This window comes from Oculina patagonica, chromosome 3 (genome assembly GCF_052425735.1).
Source record: "Oculina patagonica isolate OP01 chromosome 3, crgOcupat, whole genome shotgun sequence".
NCBI classification, from domain to species: domain Eukaryota; kingdom Metazoa; phylum Cnidaria; class Anthozoa; order Scleractinia; family Oculinidae; genus Oculina; species Oculina patagonica.
Genome location: NC_135760.1, coordinates 18,299,755 through 18,320,893, shown reverse-complemented (window position 1 = coordinate 18,320,893; position 21,139 = coordinate 18,299,755). Strand labels below are relative to the sequence as shown.

Sequence of the window (21,139 nt, the reverse complement as noted above, 5' to 3'; positions counted from 1 at the left end):
CACTACATGGCTAACCTACGCCAGAGGGGACAGTTTATCACCCGTCAAAACCTCAACGCCGAACTGAGGGATGCCGTGTACGAGGCCTTGCAGAACTTGATCCGGCGTGAAGGAATACCGGACAGGGATCACGTCTATTTTAACTTGGCCAGCAACAGAATAAATCACGTGTATGGTTACAGACGGCTACCGGCATCCGAGTGGCTTGCAGGCAGTTCACGCGTGGATGGCATTCTGGATCAAATGGCCCGAGTTTTAAACTCGAACGAGTCTTTTGAGATGGACGATACGTTCCAGTTGTCCTTCACCCACGTCCGGGCTCCACCGCGTGGTAGTGGAAAGAGAAAACTGAAACCAGGTTACTCTAACCCCGTGACGCACAAGCGTCTGAAACATAGTGTCGTGACCGTCAAGAACAAAGATGACCTCTGTTGTGCGCGTGCCATCGTGACAGCCAAAGCCAAGGTGGACAATCATCCGAATTGGCAGGGCTTCCAAAAGGGTACAAGGATCCAGTACGAGCAGGCTCTATTATTACATCATGAGGCAGACGTACCCTTTGGTCCGTGTGGCTACGAGGAATTGCAGAAGTTTTCACGGGCCCCATCCCTCTACGAGTACCAGTTACTTCTAGTGGATGAAACCCGTGGTTACAGAGTTCTTACCTTCGGACCGCCCCAAGACAAGAAACTTGTTCTGGTGTACAATGGCAACCATTATGACGTCATCACCAGTCTGCCAGGGTACTTTGTGAACAGCTACTTCTGCTGGCGATGTCTCAAACCTTATAACGACGAAGGACGACACGCGTGCACCAACAACCCGGACCACTGTCCCGCGTGTCTGCAAAACCGTTGTTCGGATTACATGGAAGCCAAGTGTCGACGACAACGGGCCTCTTTGCCGTGCGGGTCCTGTAAACGGCTCTTTCACGGGGACGCTTGTTTGCAACAACATCTGGCGTATTCCTACAATGGTAAAGTGGCTGATGTCCAGAATGTCAGCGTGTGCACCCATCGCCGCAAGTGTCTCGAATGCATGAAATTGTTGGTGGGTCTCAAGGAGCAGAAGGAGCACAAATGCGGTTACGTGGAATGCCGATCCTGTCGCGAGTACGTGGAAGTGGCCACGCACAAGTGTTTTGTTCAGGTGGCCAAATCCCCCCAAGAAGAAAAGGAGGAGAAAAAGAAGAAAAAGAAGAAAGCAAAGCGTGGTGCTGCCGCGGGTCTTGCCACGTTAGAGGCCAATGATGAAGGGATGGACATTGAACAAGACGATGACGACAAGCCACCTCTTCATGTGTTCTTCGACATTGAAGCTATGCAGGACACTGGGCGTCACGTCCCCAACTTGCTGATTGCAGAAACGGAGAACGACGACAGCCCGGAACGTTTTAAAGGAGAACATTGTGTACGAGACTTTCTCGAGTGGCTCGACACGTTGACCGAAGGTGACACCCGACCCGTCACGGTAATAGCCCACAACTTTCAGGGATACGATGGGTACTTCGTGGTGGACGAATACCATCGTCAAAATCGGATCATCAACCAAGTGCGTAATGGCGGCAAGTTGATGCAAGTGACGTTTGACAAGATACGCTTCATCGACTCTCTCTCCTTTTTTCAGATGCCTCTCTCAGCCTTTCCCAAAACTTTTGGCCTCGTGGAGCTCAAGAAGGGGTTCTTTCCACACCTGTTCAACACTCCTGAGAACCAAGACTATGTGGGTCACATTCCCGACAAGCAGCATTACATGCCCGAGACCATGTCCGTGGGCGGTCGCAAAGACTTTGAGACGTGGCACGACGAGCAAGTGGCCATGAACGTAGAGTTTGATTTCCAAAAGGAACTGATCGAGTACTGTGAATCGGACGTCAAACTGCTGAAAGAGGGTTGTCTGACCTTCAAACGTCTGTTTGAGAAACAATCCGAGTTCAACCCATTCGACAACATGACGATAGCCTCGGCCTGCAACAGAGATCTGCGACAAAACCGTATGGCGCCCAATACTATCGCCTCGGAGCCACTGCATGGATGGCGCATGAAGACCAACCACTCCAAAGTCTCCCTGGAATGGCTGCACTGGAAGGAACACTGTTTGCTGGAGTCTCCAGACGATCTTCATCACGAGTCTGTAGGGATTCGCATTCAGCACGCAGCCAACCAGGGGGAATACCGCATCCCCAACAGCCGCTACACCGTGGACGGGTACGACGAGGAGACCAACACCGTGTACGAGTTCGAGGGCTGTTTTTGGCACGGGTGTCCAGAGTGTTACCCCAACCGAACCGAGTTTCACAAACGTCTCGAAGATCGCTGCGCTGATGACGTGTACCAGTGTACCCAGAAGAAAATCCAATTCCTCAAAGACAAGGGCTACAATGTGGTGACGGTATGGGAATGCGAGTGGGAGCGGATGAAGAAGGAGAAAGAGGAGATCAAAGCGTTTGTGAACAATTTAGACATTGTGGAACCACTGAATCCCCGCGACGCGTTCTGTGGTGGTCGCACCAATGCCGTTAAATTGTACCATCAGGCGGACGAGGAGAATGAGGAAGAAATCAAGTACTACGATTATACGTCACTTTATCCGTACGTGAACAAAAATTCCACCTACCCCATCGGTCATCCCGACATCATCTTTCAGCCAGGCCACACCGACATCTCTCGCTTCTTCGGCATAGCCAAGTGCACTGTTCTTCCCCCGTACGGATTGTATCATCCCGTGTTACCTCTGAGGCAGAACGACAAGCTGACCTTTCCGCTGTGCCGCACCTGCGTCGAAGAAGAAATGGCCAAACCCATGCTGGACCGAACCTTCGTCTGCAGTCACACCGTCGAGCAGCGTAAGATTACGGGAACGTGGTGCACCCCCGAATTGGAAGTGGCCGTGGAAAAGGGGTACAAGATACTGCGCATTCACGAGGCGTGGAACTTTCCGGAACGGCAGGAGGGGCTCTTTGCCAATTATGTCAACACCTGGCTGAAGATCAAAGAAGAAGCCAGCGGTTGGCCCTCCCACGTGGGTGACGATCCGGAGAAACAACGCCAGTACGTTGAAGATTATTTCGCCCGAGAGGGAATTCGACTCGACCCCAGCAACATCAAAAAGAATCCTGGTCTACGTACTCTGGCCAAGTTGATGCTCAACTCCATGTGGGGAAAATTCGGGCAGAAACCCAACAAGACCCAGGTGCGAGAGTTTGACGATCCCGTAGCATTTAGTGAGTTCCACGAGAGCGACAAATATGACATTCGTTACGTGAGCGTGCTCACTGAACAAAGGGTCGAGATCCACTTCAAACACAAACTCGAAGATGATCCAGTCTCGCCCAATCTTAACATCTTCGTGGCAGCTTTTACCACCTGTTGGGCCCGGCTACGACTCTACGAGGCCCTCGACCTCCTGCAAGAACGAGTCCTCTACTTTGACACCGACAGTGTCGTTTTTGTCACTCGCCCAGGAGAACAGAATCCCAGCCTAGGAGATTATCTGGGAGACTTCAAAGACGAGCTCAGCACGGGAGACTACATCATCGAGTTTGCCTCTGGGGGACCCAAGAACTACGGGTACTTGACAAAAAATGGCAAAGAAGAGTGTAAAGTGCGTGGCATCTCATTAAACAGTGAAGGGTCCAAACAGTTAAACTACAGGGTCTTGCGTCAGAACGTCATCGATGACATTCAACAACCCTTGCAGTCCGGTGTCCGACAAACAGATGTCGTGAAACCGTACCACATTGTACGCAACGCCAAACAGTACGCCATCGAAACGGTGCCACAGACCAAAAAGTACCAGATGGTCTTCAGCAAACGCGTGATCGACACGGCATTGTTCTACACGTACCCGTATGGTTACAGCCAATTGGATCCCAGACCCGAGGCGGAAGCGCAAGAGCTTATGGATTCGGCCGAATTGAACGAGCAAGACAAAAGGAACATTGAAGTATTAATGGACCTTTGACTTTTTTTTATGTCATTATAAAACCATTACCACTATTTTCAATTGCTTATTTGCATCATGGTCAGGCGAACGTAAACAACTAGTAAAAGATGTAAAGTTCCTTTATTTTGAACACATTAAAGAACAGGTTGAACGTTTACATGGTGTCGTATGTGCATTCGATCACCGACTTGAGCAAACAAACAAAACTCTCTTACTCGTTCCCAGTACACCCGAGAAAGGGGGATACCCCCATCCCCCCTCTCTCACGAAATAGCTTCACAAGCGTGCGTCTTCTCAGAATCGCCGACCTAGAAAAAGCAATGTAGACTCATCTGCGCATGCGTTTAGTGCAAAGTATTGAGTTCCAGATACCACAAGGACAGTATGGCACTTTGTGAACCATATATAGCTATAGGATGGTGGTCTTGCTAACTTTGTACACGTTCATTCCCAGGGTGCGCGGCCACTAGGGCTTAGGGAACATTGACACAAGGAAAAAAAAAATATCCCCAGCGAGGACTCGAACCTCGATTGCCTACCTCAGCGGCAGGAGTGATACCCGTTACACTACCGGGGCTTTAGGACCACTTGTTACCGTTTTTTAGTGTCTTGTACCTTAACATAAAAAACCTGTTATTAAAAAACCTGTTTTTACACCTATTTTCTTGTCTTGTCGTTTTTTTCCGCGCGAGGACTGGAACCGAGTTCATTCTAACCGTCCGGGGCCTGGATCCGCCACTCCAAACACCCTGGGGCCGACTCCTATGACGTCATCACACCCCTAAGTCACGTGGTTTTCCCTTTTACGCCTATTTACACCTATTTTCGGATTTTTCCGCGCGGGGACTGGGACCGAGTTCATTTCTACCGTCCGGGGCCTAGGACCGACACTCCCCCACCCCCGGACGACCCTGGGACCGACTCCTATGACGTCATCACCCCCCTAAGTCACGTGGTTTGACCGTTTACGCATGCGCAGAAATACTGCTCTGTGATTGGTCCATTCCAATACTCCTGCAATCTGATTGGCTACTGCCGATACCCTTTTCGCGCATTTTATGCAAATTAGGTTACTTCCGGTCTTTTCACTTCCGGTCCAACTCGGATGACGTCATCCCTCATTATATATGCAACATGAAAGCGAGGTTTTAGGCTCTAAGTTAACCGATATGACTACTTAAAATAAAGCTGTTTAATTTAAAAGGATCCCACTTAGCAGTGGGATGCGACAAACGTGCTAAAAATAGCTAACTAAGGAAAAGAGCGACGACTCGGTGACTGCAGTGAAATTGCTCTTTAATTGCAACTCGATCGTTGCGAGTCAGTTCAAAACTGCGGAAGAATTGCCGTTAAACTGTCGATCTAAAGTTCACAAGAGTGTCTTGGCTAAATCGCAACAACTTAAGCTAAATTAAAGTTGCCCTTGAAATTGCAACTTAAAATAAGTCTCCACCCAATTAAATAAAACAGTGCGTGATGAGCCTTTACAATCTATCTTAATTACCAAACATTATTATCGTTGTATAATTGATATGTCAGGTCTCGTTCTTAATCGGCTAATAACATACCGGGAGCCATTAGAACTTTGGTACTGTAAACCACTATAAATTATTATTCAGGTCACGGATTTTCGACGTACTAGGAGAACTATACAATCAGCCATAAGAAAAATTCTATTTCTTAATTTTTTTATTCTTACTTTTTTTTTATATTTTGTGAAAAGAGTTGAATTAGAAACTTGTGCGCTTAATAGTAGGATAGCGAGTTGGACAAAAGATAAATTCAATCATCTTTATCTATGTACGCACGTATCATTCCTTTTATTATGTCAAAAAAATTGACGTGAGCTAGTTTGCGGTGGCGAAAATAGGTTAAAAAAGCTTACGTGGTTGTTATAGAAGCCAAGGCTTTCAAAAGTACAGGGCGGCGGGGTTTAAAAAAATTCTTTTTATTTTTTTTTATGGGAAAAAAAATAAAATTTTTGGGGGGATTTGGGAAAAAGGAAAAGGGCATACATAAAAACACCGGCGGCCGGCCACAAAAAAAAAAACCCCTAAACTCCAAACGTTTTGTTTGTTTTCTTTTTTTGTTTTCTTTTTCGCAGCATTAAACTGATATTTTTTCGACTTTCATCTTTTACTTGTTTTTCAAAAAGCTTTATTATTATTGACTCTGATCATAGTTAGAAGAGGGAGACTAACTAACTACTAACTATGCTCTGATCAGTTTAGAGAAACAGGGAGTTTACTTAAATGTGCGGCCGGCTGTGTTGCCTTGCCCGCTAGCTGATATATTGTTTTGTCCGTTCACAAGAAGTAAGCTTCTTTTGACACTGTTGAAGTTTAATAATAGGAGCGTCAGATGTTTCCTCTTGCTTTCCCTCAGATCCTCCGCGGGTAAAAGAAGAACAAACGGTTCTCGTGTAGTCTAAGGGTGGATCCATTTCCATTTCAACCGGATTGACCGGTTGAACAAAGTCATGAACTGTAACAGAACAGAACGACATTTCAGTACCGATGGAAAAGGGTAAACCTAATATGGGATGCCGTAGCGTAACTAACGCTTGCCCTGGTCGAATGGTTGGTCACATTTAGTATATTATTTCGGTCTGCCTAACTTGCATTGCAGCAGAACATTGAGAATTTTTTCTTTGGCCAATCTTTAAACATATAAGAACTGATTTTAAGAACCGTGCAAACTCGACGAGAATCTAAACTGACACAAACTTTATTGCTATATTTGGATTCGGCAATATTCTTAAACAGAAGTTAAGTTTGACTCAATGGATAGGTCGGACCAGTCGAGCTGAAAACAAAAAGAAACAGATTGTGGAATAAGCTGTTTTCTTCAAAGGTTTCCTACCGCAGCTAATTGTTCTATTAGATCCCGACCGAATTTCCGGAAGTTCTGGTTTAATGGAAAAAACTCTAAGTTGCCGTAAGTGGCAGCCGAAATGTCATGGCCCCAGACAACTCGTAAAAATGGCGATCAGTCATTGGCTATAACACGAAAACTTTGTCTTTATGAAAAACTGCTACTGTATACTGACAGAGTGTTGATTATTATTGTAACAAATTTAATATTATCCAATTGTCTTGTGAAACGTTTTAATGCTTGTGCATCTTTTCTTTTTATTTTGGCACAAGAACTTGTAACTCCATATTTTTTTCTACTCAAGATGACAACCATCATTAAAATAAACTGTGTTAACATTACATAATTAGCTTGCAACCGAAAAGCGAGGATGTTTGTCTTTTTTGAGAGGTAATTGCCTTATTTGACGTTATCGAGAAGTTGTAAAAGAAACCAGGAGATTTTGAATTTTTAGTCAATTCGAGACCAAGGTCATGCACGTTTTGGGTTTATAAATATGAAGTATGGCTGTTATTATGAGTCAAAACCGAGCTGTAATTACAGTTCCAGTTCTAGTTTTGCAATCGTTAGGGTACAGAACATGTATTTAATATTGCGCCGTGATCATTTAGGCTCGGAGTCAGCCTTTATTTGAATGTCTAAAAACGAAACATGTCGAGGTTTATTTCAAATTAAGAAGTTTGCGTGGGAGAAACCAATATGTCAAATTGAATACTACAATCGTTAATTTGAAAAAATGTCACCATCAAAAAAAATTTAATCAAGACTGAAATAGAATTAAGGTGGAACTTTGCGGAGAACGTGGTCATGTAATCTTGTCCGATCTTCTAAGTTTGAAATATACAAATAATAAATCAAACATTTACCTGTTAAGGGGTTTTTGTCGGAAACTTTTGTGTACGGGCTTTACAGAAAAATGTCATTCACTTGTCAAGCGGTAGAGTCTTTTGCATCAGATATCGCTTTACCAATTTCGGTATAAAATGATACTAAACGAAAGGATAGAATTAGCTAGCATTGCTCAATCTTTCTCTGCCGAGATCTTTTAGGTGCAAAAAGGTGAGTGTTTGAGAGAGATTTTAGAAGATTGCTTAAAAAAAAAAAAAAAACTTACATCAGGCTACACATTTTGTGTTTTTGTTTAAAATTTTTTAGCTTTTATCGCTTTCAATAGAGACACTAAGAATATCGAGGATGCGCTCTCTAGTTAGTTTAGTAAAAGCTCAAATTCCATTTAGAAGCTGAGATTCGTTTAATTTGGTTTTTAAAACAGCGAAGCAAATTAATGGTAATTTTTAAAGAAAAATTCAGAAAATTTCTCTTGCCAGCCAAAAGCGTCTTTTTTGACACAATTTCGAGAATATTGGATAAGACCTACTAAAAAACATGAGTCACAGATCATCAATAAAAATCTTCTTGATTGAACAGAATCACGTGTGCAAAGCAAACTCCAAAATCTCTCGCTTGCTGATGTTAACCTGGGTAGATTTTTTTTCACTATCCCAACCGAAGCGATTTTTTTTCAATCCACGGACATTACGCAACAAACATGGAAATTTTATCTAAAAAAACTCCCACTCTAGTTTAAACTAAAGAACGATTAAAGGAGAAAGAAATTGGATATAACTAACATTTTTCGACACATTTTCGTAGAATGTTTCACTAGCTTGAACAGAATGCTTTTTGATTTGGGATAATTATTAACAGTTATGGAACTCTGATTCACTTAATCCTGCTAAGCCTTTTTCTATTAGCTAAAAAGAAAAAAAACTCTGTTCCAATGTTATTGGACCTCTAATTACCACAGTGGTTTTAATATTAATATACTGCTATGCTTGAAAACAAATACATTTCTATTAAAGCGACAAATTGTCACCACGCACTTAAATAAATGTTCTAAAGTGTTCGTAAATTAAAGAGAAATTCACTTTAAGTAAGTAACATAATTACTAATGTTTTTAAAGAGAAAAGTGGGCCATAAGTGCCATTCATGATTTAAAAGCTTTTAAATTTGTCTTAAAACGCCCGAGAGAAAACATTTTGTGTACATCATTTTTCGCGACTCTTCTAAACTACGTTTGGCAACCATAAGCTTACGTTTTAGTGACGTCATTAGCAAAAATTACTTTTGAAAGTTTGAACTTTGAAACTATCTGACGTAATACGATTCAATTTTGACTGTTTCTTGCATCAATGTAAGGAATACGACGATTTAAATGATTTGAAGTGGTTATGCGCTTGTACACGATCCGTATTCCTTCTGTTGTTTTCACAGACAAGAGTTAATCGCGTCAGTAATTTTGATTATTTTCAGTCATTTGTTTTGACCAGGAAATGTAAACAATTTCAACTAATTTCCTTTCCTATTACAATGTTTTTTACCTTGTCAGGTTCAGTTTGAAGCTCGACGCGGTACAGTTTGAAGCTCGACGCGGTAAAATGAACAACACATCTTTTCAGAACACGTCTTTGGGTCAAGGATTCAACCCCGTTTGGCACCCGGTATTTGTAAAGATTTCTGTGGTTTGTTACTCTCTGATCATTGCCATTTCCCTTCTTGGAAATGGTTTGGTTTGCTTGGCGATTTGCCTCAATAAAAGGCTCCGTTCTTCGCCAACAATGTCTTTCATCTTTTCACTGGCTTGCTGTGATCTTTTGACGGCGAGCTTCGCCATGCCATTCGACGCTGAAAGTCTTCTCCTCGAGTGGAGTCTGGAAGCACAGTGAAGCTCTTTGTATAGTATGGACGACAGCTTATCTCTTCAGCGTACCTACGTCGTTATTGACTCTCTTGATCCTCACAATTGACCGCTACAAGACCCTGAGTGATCCACTCCGACGGTTTCGCAAGTCGAAGTTCCTGTCTGTGAAGAGCTCTCGTTTGGTGGTGGTTGCTCTGTGGTGCTACTCCCTTGCATTCTCTATGTTGCCTCTCCTGGGTTGGCGATACCATCCTTCCTACGTAATGGGAAGCTACTGCTACTTCAACATCACACCAGCGTACTCAGCTCTGAGTAGCATTCTTCACTTCATTCTACCTTTGCTCATTATAGCTGGCATTTATTTCAAGATTAATCGCATCGCTCAGAACGTGAAAAACTGCCAAGAGTTGTGTGACGCGGCAAACTCGTCTCCAGGCCACATAGTCCGACACCCTACTCCCCGCGATCACGGAACATTTAAGAGAAATCTCAAAGCGACAAAAACGATTGCTTTTATAATTTGCGTATTGTTTGTCTGTTGGTTTCCCTACAGCGTGATCAGTACTATCTTAACTCTTTGTAAACAGTGCTTTTTTAAATTGCCACATGAACTACTAGTCTCGCTATTGATGCTGGGATACCTCAACTCGGCCCTAAACCCCTTCATCTACTCTCTCAGCAACCGGAAGTTCAAGGAGACTTATCGCGCTCTCTTCCTGTCAATCAGAAGAATCGGCAGAGGCGCACTGCGCAAGTCAAGGCAATCCTCCCAGACAAGCAACACATCGCTATCTAATAGGCGTCATGTAAGCGTCATAGGGCAGACCGGTAGCGTACGACTGACTGCTTACACCGTTTCGCTAAATTCAAGATGAATTCTCGGAGATTTCACATTTCAACTGCTTCTGAGAAACAGGTCCCAAGCTCTTTTTTTTCGTTTTTTTTTTTGTTTATTCCTCTTGCCGCCTGTAATTTATTTCATTTAATGCTACTGTCTGGCTGCCTGGCTTCACTGCTCCTATGGTTTTCCGGCAGGCGTACTCTTCGTTTTTATACTTTTCATGTTTATTTTTCTTTGTGGCAGAGTACACTAGAGGTTGTTGTTGTTATGTTGTAAAATAGGACTTATCCCAACTCATCGACAAAATGTATTTGTAATATTATTTCCAAGAATTTTGTGGTGATTAACACATACAATGTCCCCTCTGTGAATATTATTCTTTTTTTCTCACCACGATGTATGGATATTATAAAATAAAATAAATGAATAAACTACCTTTATTAAGACACGGTGATGATTAAAGAAAGAAGCTTGTAGGGCCGTGTATTCCCGATCGAATATTGAACTGGGTGATAATATAGTGACTGTTCTTCGGTTCTATTGGCTGAACTGGCATTGCCCTAGCCAAGCAACGCCTTACCCTCCCTTCGCTAGCCTACGTGGCCTGCGTTCGAAGTGGAGGGAGAAGGGAAGTTCGAGCGCGAAGTGCGATCGTATCCCCACGATCGCGCTTCGCACTCTCTCTCTCTCGCGCTTCGCGCTCGAACTTCCCTTCTCCCTCCCCTTCGAACGCCGGCCACGCAGGCTATTCCTTTACTCGCTTGAGGCATTTAACTGCCAAGTATTGCTTCCGTGAAAAAAGCTCTATTTTTCTTGAAAACACGCGCCTACCTAAGGTTTTGTGCATGTAACAGCACGCACCAACTAACTGCCAGGCATAGAACGAAGAAAAATAAAAGTAAAAAAGAATAACATTAGTAGTAGATCATCTAAAATTAAACCGGATTTGACGTGCTGCTTGTGTGAAATTTCAATTTCATTTGCGATTGCTAACGTGGACCACTTTTTGCTAAGCTTCAAAACAAAACTGGGTTAGTCTTTTATTTCAAACTGGACTACAGCGTGAAAAAGAAACCACTTTTCCCGTGAGCCTCCCCGTATTGTCCTCCCCCCTTCCCCCGCCCCCAAACTCCAGCCAATATAGGTTTTCGCCGTGAAATAAACATACTGTATTTAGATTACCGATTTAGATTACAGTAACGTAATAGCACTTTTAAAAGAAAAACATAACAATATTGCAGTGGTGAGGAAATCGACTCCGGCATCAGTGCATAATTGTAAGTCAAATGTTCATCCTCGCCGGTTTGAAAACAAGAATGGTCAAATTGTACATTTAACCAAAAGTACTTGTACTTCTGGTTTGACTCCTTACTTACACGGTGCTTAAATCAGCTGATGAAAATTAAAGTTATTAAAAAGTGTTTTCTCATTGAAAAATATTTCCTCGAAGATGTCATTAAACGACGTTTCCAGACGTGCACTACAATAGAAAACCCGACAGTTTATGTACACAATGAAATGAAATGAAACTGAATTATAAATTCTCACAATGAAGTGTTTGTATCCAAGGAAACCGTCGTCTTTTAGCAATCTGAGTATCATTTTATGGCTTTGAAAACATCGCTTGCGGAGAAAACTTCACTTTTTGCCCGATGGCAGTGGGGAAATTACGCATTTTGCTACTGGTCGTAGTATTCATGCTAGGAATCACAACGCTAAACGCCACACGAAAAACCCGCTCGATTAACGAAGCCACTAAAAACACATTCAGATGTAAGTTCACCAATTTATATATTTTGATTACCCCTGAGTGTGGGAGACACATCCTCTAAGAATTATGTTTCATTATTATTTTCTTCATTGAAACTAGAGTTAATCGAAGAAAAATTCATCTATACAAATATGTTGTACTTCGTTAAAGCAATGTGTTCTTACACGTTGCAGTTTTCTGATACCAAGCGCACATCAGCAATTTGAGCTAGAATTAAAAAACGCAACACAAGTTTGTCGCATGCGTGGTTATATTATTTTTCGGCTTCAATTTTATCAAAGAGCTTGAAAAGTAACATGTAAAATTGATCACCTACAGTAGCAGTAAGTACTATGTTGGTGTAGAATCAAAGGTATGATTTACGTCTTTCACAAGTGCTTCATGACCTGAAAAACAAAACATTTCAATCTTGCACTATTTTGGAACACTTTATATCTGGCGTGCCATTTCTCACGCCTTCGAAATCGTCAAAAACCTTTTACGAAACCTTAGAATAACACTGAAATCCACAACGCAGAAGCAAGTTACTTTAAACGGCACTACTTTGAACATGATTCTGAGAAGTTAAAATTAAAAACACATACAATCAGATGAACAGAGATAAGACATTTGCACGGTTATGCGGAGTTTTGAAGCTCTTTGAGATCGTTTTGTGCTGATGTGCTATCGTATTTTTAACAATGTTTTTAGGAAGCAAGTGAGCATTGAATAAGAGAGAGGGATAGGTCCAATTTATGTTTCTCTTACTTTTAAATGAATTCCAATTTGCTGATTAAGATGGCCTTTTGTGGCAGTAGAACCCCGGTAACTCGAACTCTAAAGGGAAACGAAAAAAAGTTCGAGTTAGCGGGGTTTCACCCTGCGAGCAGAGCCCTTTCTTTTCCACTGATATACTTCCCAAATTTCAGTCACAGGGAAGTTAAAAGAGGCTCTGCTCGCAGGGTGGCGGGGTTTTCGAGTTAACCGAGTAAAAATGACTGAAAAGTGGATCCAATGGAAATAGAAGTTAGTTCGAGTTAGCGGGGTTGTTCGAGTTATCCGAGTTCGAGTTACCCGGGGTTCCACTGTATCTCAACCATTAGACATTTGATTGTATCTATAGAGTAACAGTGAAAATACCTTGTCATAGGAGGCATGATTTCCAGAGGCATGTAGATGCAGATATCACGCAGGGCTGCCTACCCTGATATCAAGATTATAAGATGTTCAGCCGGTGAATAAAAAATTGATTTTTGTAATAGCATCTCTCGCAAATGCTTCAAAAATCCTGTTACAAGTAAAAGACAAGTGAGGTCATCACTGAAAATGGCGAAGATCGAAGACAAACGAACGTAGACGAACTATAAAAAAAGCTCTTGTGTTCTCAAGTTTACCTTGGTCCTGATGCTTTTGAAATGTGTTAAAATCTTCTGTAACATGAAATTCCTTTCTTACTTAGTTAGAGTTCAAAATATCTTTATTCCTTAACACTAATGGGCGTATAGAAGTATTTCCACCCCCCCCCCCCCCCCCTCCCCGCCCCCGTATCTGGTATAGGGTGATTTCATTTAACCCGTGAAACAATATCTACCAGTTTGTGCGTAATAGTCAAAAAAGAAAAAAATGGAATTTGTGTCTAATAGTATCTTAAAGTGCAATAACTATTTCACGGGTTAAGTGAAATCGCTCTATCTTCTGACTATCTTATTTTCAAGCTATAAGCAAATAATTCGCTTTGATATACCATATATTTAGTACGAACTTCGGTTTATGTTTGTACTTGAAGTGTAATAATTAAATTCAACGCCTTTTTTCTAGTCATGTTAAACTTCTACCGAAGACCAGTTGCCATCATGATAAAGAACTCATCCGCACACGAAGATGCCCAAAGAAAGCTCGAAGCTGACCTAAAACGTGACGAGATCCCAAATACACCGACACCCGAACCCACCTTTAAATCAGCCACAATCAACTTCCCCATAAACAGATACATGGCAAACGTAATGTTCCAGCTATTCGGCAAAGATGGCATTCTGGAGAAAGGTGGATTTTCCAGAAACGGTTACGTCTATAAAAACGCGTCTTCTTCGATTATCCTACTTGGAAGTTTTGGCAACAGATCAGAGCTGTTACATGAAGTCATGAAAGCCCATCACTCGCCGATAGGCGCTGGCGTTCTGGCTTTGGTCGTTCAGTTGTTTTTTACGCCTGATGATTTTCGTCGGTTGACGAACTGGCTCCGAGCGGAAATAAGGGCTGGGTACGTGAACTACGACGATCCGTGCTCTCCGATAGTTGCCATTAAGTTCGTGTGCTGTACACCGATTGCAAATCCATTTTTGACGCCCAAGTTCGGAACGCTCCGAGTAGACATCGATTGAGTGGACGCGAAAATGTGAGGGATTTTGTTTTTAGATTTAGCAAGCATAAACATAAGTTCTGAGAAGGTGAAAGGGCTATATAACTTGTGCAGACCACTGGAAAATTATTTTCCCTCAAATACTAATACTAAGAAAGACCAACAACCCATTTTCGGCTTTTTAAACTAATAAAAAATAATAAAATAATATGAACAACATGTGCTCTGGTTTGATCATATCTCTTTAATTATAAAATAAACATCTCTTGTGTAGAGAAAATTAATTGGCAACTGCCTATACCAATGTTTTTTCTTAATTCGTGTATTTTTGATTATTTAGTTGCATGTGAGGTTTCCAAAGACCTTTCAAATTAACAATTTTCTTAGTCATCAGTCTGCTTTAATTATATTAAAGACTCTAAATAGGCCATCTTTCCTCTCGTCAATTATAGAACGAGGATAAATAAAGTTTTATATAGTTTTATATATTTTTTATATATATAAGCGCAGTCGAGTAAAGAGAAAAAAACATGGACGCGCAAGGACTGGAGGCTAGCGTTTGCTCGGCCATATTTTGTAACTCGTTGTTTTCACTTCTCGCGCACATTATATTGGATAAGGTCTTGATTAAATTAAGTTTCATAAACTTCTTTTCATGACAATAATTTCTAAAGGGACTAAAAAAAAAGGTCCCTAGAATAATTATACAACAATTTTAACCAATTTTAAAGATGATTCCGTCCGTCTGCGCAGACTCGGGGTTTGTTTCGTTTGTTTTGTTCGTGCGTTCACTCGGTGCAGCATCATGACGTTTTTTGTCCGCCTACAGTTCGTTCGTTCAGAGTCCGGGCTACGTCGGTGATGCGTCGGTTCTTCTACTCGTTTTTTGTCTGCGGATTCTGGCGTTATGGAGGTAAGTGTCGGGAATTGGCGTCTTCCCTTCGGTGGGCTCACATCTTGCGCCGAGATTGCGCAGTACGGACTGGAATTCATCTTTAAGTGACAACGTCGAATTATTTGAGACGTTTTAGAAGTTGGTTTTCTTTTTCCAAGGGTTCAATAATTTCGCACAGCAAAGTCAAACATTTCAATGGCACATAGGCTGAAAACCGTGTATGTCCTCAACTCTTCTCTTCAGCCTGACTTGTAAACAGCTGTAGTAGGTACTTCTTGTCTCGTGTTTCCTTAAAAGAGATAAAGACGGAATCCACTAGGAAGTCGAGTAATATTTATTAAAGTTGGACAAAAATCAATTTCCAGAATAATTTAAATCCTATTGCGTTATTTCCTACCCTTAATAAAAGGTAAAGATGTAAATAATTATCCGTGATAACACCAACAACAATTTCTTATCAGAGTCTGAGAAAATTAATTTCAAAGTTTACAAGGATGGGCAAAATCTCACGTGTAGCCATTTTGTAAATTCGTCTTAAGCGATTCAGTGGAATTCAGCGGAACTTCAAAATGTGTTTTCGATGTGTGGTGTTGTTAGAAAAGATTTCTTTTGATAAGATATTTGAAGCAGTAACAAAAAAGTTTGCAATAGGGTGGAAATAATTCTGGTACAACAATTTCTTATCAGAGTCTGAGAAAATGATATTTAAGTTCACAAGCTATGGGCAAAAGCTTACATATTTTAAGCAATTCAGTGGAATTCAGCGGAACTTCAAAATGTGTTTTCGAAGTGTGGTGTTGTTAGAAAAGATTTCTTTCGATAAGATATTTGAAGCAGTAACACAAAAGCTTGCAATCAGGTGTAAATAGTTTTGGTACATAATTTTGTCCAACAACTACTCGAAGTCCTGGCGGACTTCCTCTAAAAACAAAAAACGAAGTCAACTATAAAATACTAATGAGAGAACATTTCAATATACAATTAAGTATAAAAATAAGCGAAAATAAGCCACGACGTTTCGAACTCATCTTGAGTTCATTATCAAGTAGATATGAGTAAAATAACGGTCGAGTTAAGTTTAAATGCAAATAGAGGTGATAGAGTATATTAGAATATTTTAAAAGCAGTGTTTAGTGGTCAATTGCATTTAAACTTAACTCGACCGTTATTTTACTCATATCTACTTGATAATGAACTCAAGATGAGTTCGAAACGTCGTGGCTTATTTTCGCTTATTTTTATACTTAACTATAAAATAATAGACTATAATCCCCTTATTTTCTCTTGGCCATTTCCGACTTACCCTTTGCCTCTGTTCCAAAACGAGCCTACGTGCGAAAAAATTCAAATGAAAATGAGTTTGGTTTGCATGAAAATGGACCTGTAGGTGAAACTCTTTTTCATATAAAGTTGCGCACGTAGACTCGTTTTGAAACAGAGGCAAAGTGTACTGACTCGAAAATAACCTATTGAACAGGTTTATGACAAACACTTGTTTAGACCGGTTTTCAACTGCGTGTAGTAAAACCAAAACCGAAGTAATTGCTCTGGCCAATCACTAAATACGCTGACAATCCAGAAAGCCACTTAACCGGAAGCAAAGCGTGCGTAAGCAAGCTACGATTGGTTTTGGTTTTTCTTCTGATTGGACGAGAAAGTGGCGCGAGATTTTAAACCAATCACCACGATTCGTAATGCAAAACCAAAGCATATACAAATTACTTTCGATATTTTAAAGAAAACCGCTCTATCTGGTACATTTTCGTACGGGACGGACTTTTAGTAGCGGAGTGTGTTTTAAAGCTTATATAGTAGCTTAAAGTGACTTCAGCATGAAGCGCAAAAGCCATTTTCTAATTAATCCAAGCAATAGGGACAAATGTTATGAGTGAGGTGGAACTAAAAAAGCCCGTCGCCTCTTTGCATTGTAGACCTTTTATGTATTTCCTGAAGGCAAAAGTATCCAAGTTTCCATCTACATCATAATCATTCATCGATGTTTGTAACAAGATTCAACCCTAAAACACTACAATCCTTGACAAGACTTTTGAGACATTTGGCTTATTTCCACAAAGTTTGGAGCCAGGTGAATTTCAAACCCCATGAAATAGGGGGAGATGGGGTGAAGCATATTTTTAACCCGCTTGCAAGTCAAGACTTTCGCGAAAAATGAGTAAAATGCGTTTGTCTCAACTTGTTTTGTCCAAGATTGTAGTTAGAGTGAACTTAAGCTAAGGAGTCATACCATACTAAGTTCTTCCCTCAGTCCATTGATCATTTTTCGGTAAACCTTGGCTATGGCATAGAAGAAATACAAACCGAGACTGAAAAAAGGAAAGAATTCACTAGTTGTCAGTAATCACCCATGTACAGACAGAGCGAAGAAGAAAAACGTCATAGGCGGCGGAGCAGGGGGGAATCAAGCCCCCCTCCCCGAAACAAAAACAGGCATTCGACGACTCCAGAGCATAGGTTTTCTGCCCTTCGACGTCTAAAGAACAACCCATGAAGCTATGCATTGTCACAAATCGATTACGGACATACCGGGCACCGTTAAAGACTTTTTGGGGATCCGCCCTTGGTGTACGATCCCACCCCCCACGTTTTAAAACGCTCCGCCGCTTCTGAAATTGTTTTGCATACAAAAAGAAGGTTCAACCTACATGAACACTTACCAAATAACGACTCCAAGCACAACAAGAAAAACAGGTGAGCTGAGAATTTGAAACGTGTTACGAAATGCAGTGGGAAGAACTGACACCGTCCATGGAATGATGTCATAGACTTCTTTTAATCCTCTGAAAAATGGAAGAAACACAATTAGCCGTTACTAATCTGAATAAGGTCTCCTCACATGTATCAATGCAAAAAAAGTCTCTATCTTTCTTCCTGGATCGCAGAGCAAGGAGTGAATCACTAGGTAGAGTTAGTGGGTTGTCGGAAACTCGTGTATTTCGCCAACGGTTTTGTTTCTCCCGCACTACACGGCGCCGATCAGAACTGAAGAGCTTGGTGAATAGTCAAATTCTCTATTTTAACATCTGACTTGAGCAGTATATTATGCAACAAGCCCTTAATCCTCACAAAAAGGCGTCAACAAGCTATGAATCAAATTCTCCAGGGAAGAATTAAATAAAATGCATGACGAACAGAAATTAGATTCTAGACTGTTGAACCACGAACTCACCTGAATGGTCCATACAACTCTGACGGGCGAATTCTAAAAAAAAAATGAGCACATGGCAATTATTTTTGTAATTTCTTTGCGTGAAAACCAGATCAAAAATGTGTAAAAAAAAGGTCATAAAAATACTTCTGCTCATTCTCCTATCCAGTGTACCCCTCGTTTCCCAACGTCCGTTGGAAAAGAATCGCGCTGGATACGAGCAGGGAGTCTTCAGTTCTTTTTGAAGAGAAAACCCTAACTGAATTTTTTTTTAATTATTTAACTTAGTTCAAAGATTTAAAGTAATCCTTACTGTGTTACTCCATAAGCCACCGCAGCCAGGCAAAGAAGAAATGTGCCGAGCAGCAGGATCATAAAGAAGTAATTTGATCTCCCGGCGCGATAGGCCTTCTGTTGGGTCGAGCAATTATACACTACAGTCGCCTGTAACAAATGTGAGTCAGTACACGAATTGTGGTGGTGATCGTCACTCATTCGCTTAATCGATCTCATACCTTAAGGTTACTATTGTTAGCGGCTACTAATTTTGGCGATTTTAGCGAGTTCGGCTAAAATCGCTAAATTTAATGCTCGCTAAAATTTGTCTCGGTCAAATTTAATACTCGCTAAATTCAAGATCCTCCCCTCCCACTCCAAAGGGAAAAAATAAGCATTGTCGACTCGAAAATTCTTTAAAAAATAGATGCCGTTAACTTTTTTGTTCTTTCTGGCAATTCAAATGTTCGCTCAATTTCAAGTGAGTTTGTTCTTTTACTTAACATTTATTTCCATCTTCGTTTCATGTTTATTAAAAACTGGTTTACACAATATCACAAACTTTTTCGGAAAATCGCTAAATTAAATAGTCGCTAAATCTTGCTTTAAAAAAACGCTAAAATTAGTAGCCGCTAAAAATAGTAACCTTAAGGTAATAGGATTTCTGTCTAAGTGATCTTCTGAGGTTCACAAAGTACAAGAAAAACTAAATTGGGATGAATTCTTTATCTTAAAGCTGTGATTGAGAACAGAGTGGCTTTCACTTGAGTATTGTAAGAAAACAACCTTGTGCCACTTTCTTAACCAATCATAAGGTAAACCAAAACCAATCGTGACTCGCTCGTGCACGTTTTCCCGGGTTTCACGCCGTCTACATGTATAGGCCATTTCCGAGTTACCATTTGCCTCCATTTCAAGACGAGTCTACGTGCGAAAGCATTCAAATGAAAATGAGTTTTACCTTCAGGTCCATTTTCATGCAAATCAAACTCATTTTCATTTGAATGGTTTTGCACGTAGACTCGTCTTGAAACAGAGGCAAAAGGTAACTCGGAAATGGCCTATTGGCTTCGAGTTTTGATTGGTTCACTGATTTGTCTGTCTCCTTTGTGATTGGCCAGAGCTCGATAACTTTGGTTTTGAAGGACACTCAGTTAAAAACGGGTCTATAATCGTTTTTGTAAGAAGTAGCTAAAATGCGAGCCAAAGTTCTTACCTTCTTGGCGTAGAAAGTAATTGGAAGTTTGATGATCGCCATTAGGGGTAGAAATGGGCTGTACCATGTACCAATCCTAAAATACGTAAATAATAAGAAAACCCAATCATAAGTCGAAACGAGGCCGTGCTATTGTGATTCAGTTTACTGAGAATTTCACTGATGTAAAGGTCCAAAAACAGTGAAAAAAAAAATACCAAAACCTGCAGATAATGGTCAGGAGAAAAATTGCTCAACAATTGCGTTTGTTCGCTAGGTAGCTACGATTTCATAGTAAGTAAATAAAGTCGGATTTCAAGTCCAAAGCCCAGGTATCGGTTGTTTGAAGGCCGATAAACGCTTATCCCAGTATCATTAAGAATTCGATCGGGCTGAGAACGTTAAGGTTTTCATTTGTTTGTGTTCTTTTACCGTTTCAAGGTTATCTTGATTGTTTCACAGTTTTGAGAGGGATCCAAAATCTTTAAAGTACTTGTCAATTTTCTTCTAACTCTTGTTTCGTACTACCATGGGATCTGATTTGATTTGCCTGTACGTCGGGTATGCTTAGCCTCACAAACACAATGATCAAATTCTAAAGCCATACATACCATATCAGCGACTGACCATAAACAAGTTCAAGCACGTTATTTGGAATATTGAACTCGGGGCGGCCAACTTTCCTTCCCAAGTCCCATCCTAAACTAACGTAATCCGCAAAATATCTGTTAAAAAAAGATTAATCGGCGATTAGTAACCACGAAACGCCACTTTAAGGCAAAGAATTCATGTTGCAGAGATTTAAATAAAAAACAAACACAGACTTGCAGTTTAACTTTAATTTTTACTTTGGCAATAAAATTCATATGCCGTCGTTACCTTCGAGGCGTTTGGACAGCAACAATAACCAAAATTGTAACGAAGAAGTCAGTCCATATCAATTTGTACATTTCTGCAGCAATGACATTCTCCCAGCACTAACAGGCAAAAATTGAGATCAAACGTTAAGGTAGACATGTTCACACTTGAACTTCCGTTTTAAGCCAGTTTAACTTAACTGACTGGCTGAACGACCGACCGACCGACCAACTGGCTGGTGTCTGGCTGACGGACAGACGGACGGGTGGAATGGCTGA

The 21,139-nt window shown here is 41.0% G+C and overlaps 3 protein-coding genes and 1 pseudogene across 4 annotated transcripts in view; 3 read left to right on the top strand and 1 right to left on the bottom strand.

Moving 5' to 3' along the window:
• The first annotated feature begins 6 nt into the window (after nt 1-6).
• LOC144647533 (uncharacterized) lies at nt 7-3,963 on the top strand. The gene has a single exon (XM_078507331.1). The coding sequence runs from the start codon at nt 7-9 to the stop codon at nt 3,961-3,963; it is 3,957 nt and encodes a 1,318-aa protein (XP_078363457.1).
• Nucleotides 3,964-9,258: 5,295 nt separating this feature from the next.
• On the top strand, nt 9,259-10,403 carry LOC144645693 (histamine H2 receptor-like; annotated as a pseudogene).
• Nucleotides 10,404-11,957: 1,554 nt separating this feature from the next.
• LOC144645692 (uncharacterized) lies at nt 11,958-14,945 on the top strand. The gene is made up of 2 exons (XM_078505245.1): nt 11,958-12,135; nt 13,931-14,945. Exons 1-2 carry the CDS (start codon nt 12,015-12,017, stop codon nt 14,491-14,493), a joined length of 684 nt encoding a protein of 227 aa, XP_078361371.1. The 5' UTR covers nt 11,958-12,014; the 3' UTR covers nt 14,494-14,945.
• A 493-nt stretch (nt 14,946-15,438) lies between these two features.
• The window catches only part of LOC144645298 (transmembrane channel-like protein 7), a 15,995-nt gene continuing 10,294 nt past the window's right edge, over nt 15,439-21,139 (bottom strand). For both annotated transcript variants that reach the window (XM_078504820.1, XM_078504819.1), the window contains 8 exons: nt 20,883-20,980; nt 20,615-20,728; nt 20,025-20,100; nt 18,846-18,976; nt 18,554-18,586; nt 18,042-18,164; nt 17,612-17,690; nt 15,439-15,655 (listed from right to left, as the gene is read on the bottom strand). In XM_078504820.1, the coding sequence (XP_078360946.1) occupies nt 15,593-15,655; nt 17,612-17,690; nt 18,042-18,164; nt 18,554-18,586; nt 18,846-18,976; nt 20,025-20,100; nt 20,615-20,728; nt 20,883-20,980 (717 nt within the window). In that variant the 3' untranslated portion in view covers nt 15,439-15,592. The remainder of the gene's footprint in view (nt 15,656-17,611; nt 17,691-18,041; nt 18,165-18,553; nt 18,587-18,845; nt 18,977-20,024; nt 20,101-20,614; nt 20,729-20,882; nt 20,981-21,139) is intronic.

Bases quoted from the DNA above. Each gene is read 5' to 3' on its own strand.
- LOC144647533 (XM_078507331.1), top strand. From the start codon at position 7: ATGGCTAACCTACGCCAGAGGGGACAGTTTATCACCCGTCAAAACCTC.
- LOC144645692 (XM_078505245.1), top strand. From the start codon at position 12,015: ATGGCAGTGGGGAAATTACGCATTTTGCTACTGGTCGTAGTATTCATG. The intron at 12,136-13,930 runs GTAAGTTCACCA...CCTTTTTTCTAG, and splicing joins CACTAAAAACACATTCAGAT to TCATGTTAAACTTCTACCGA.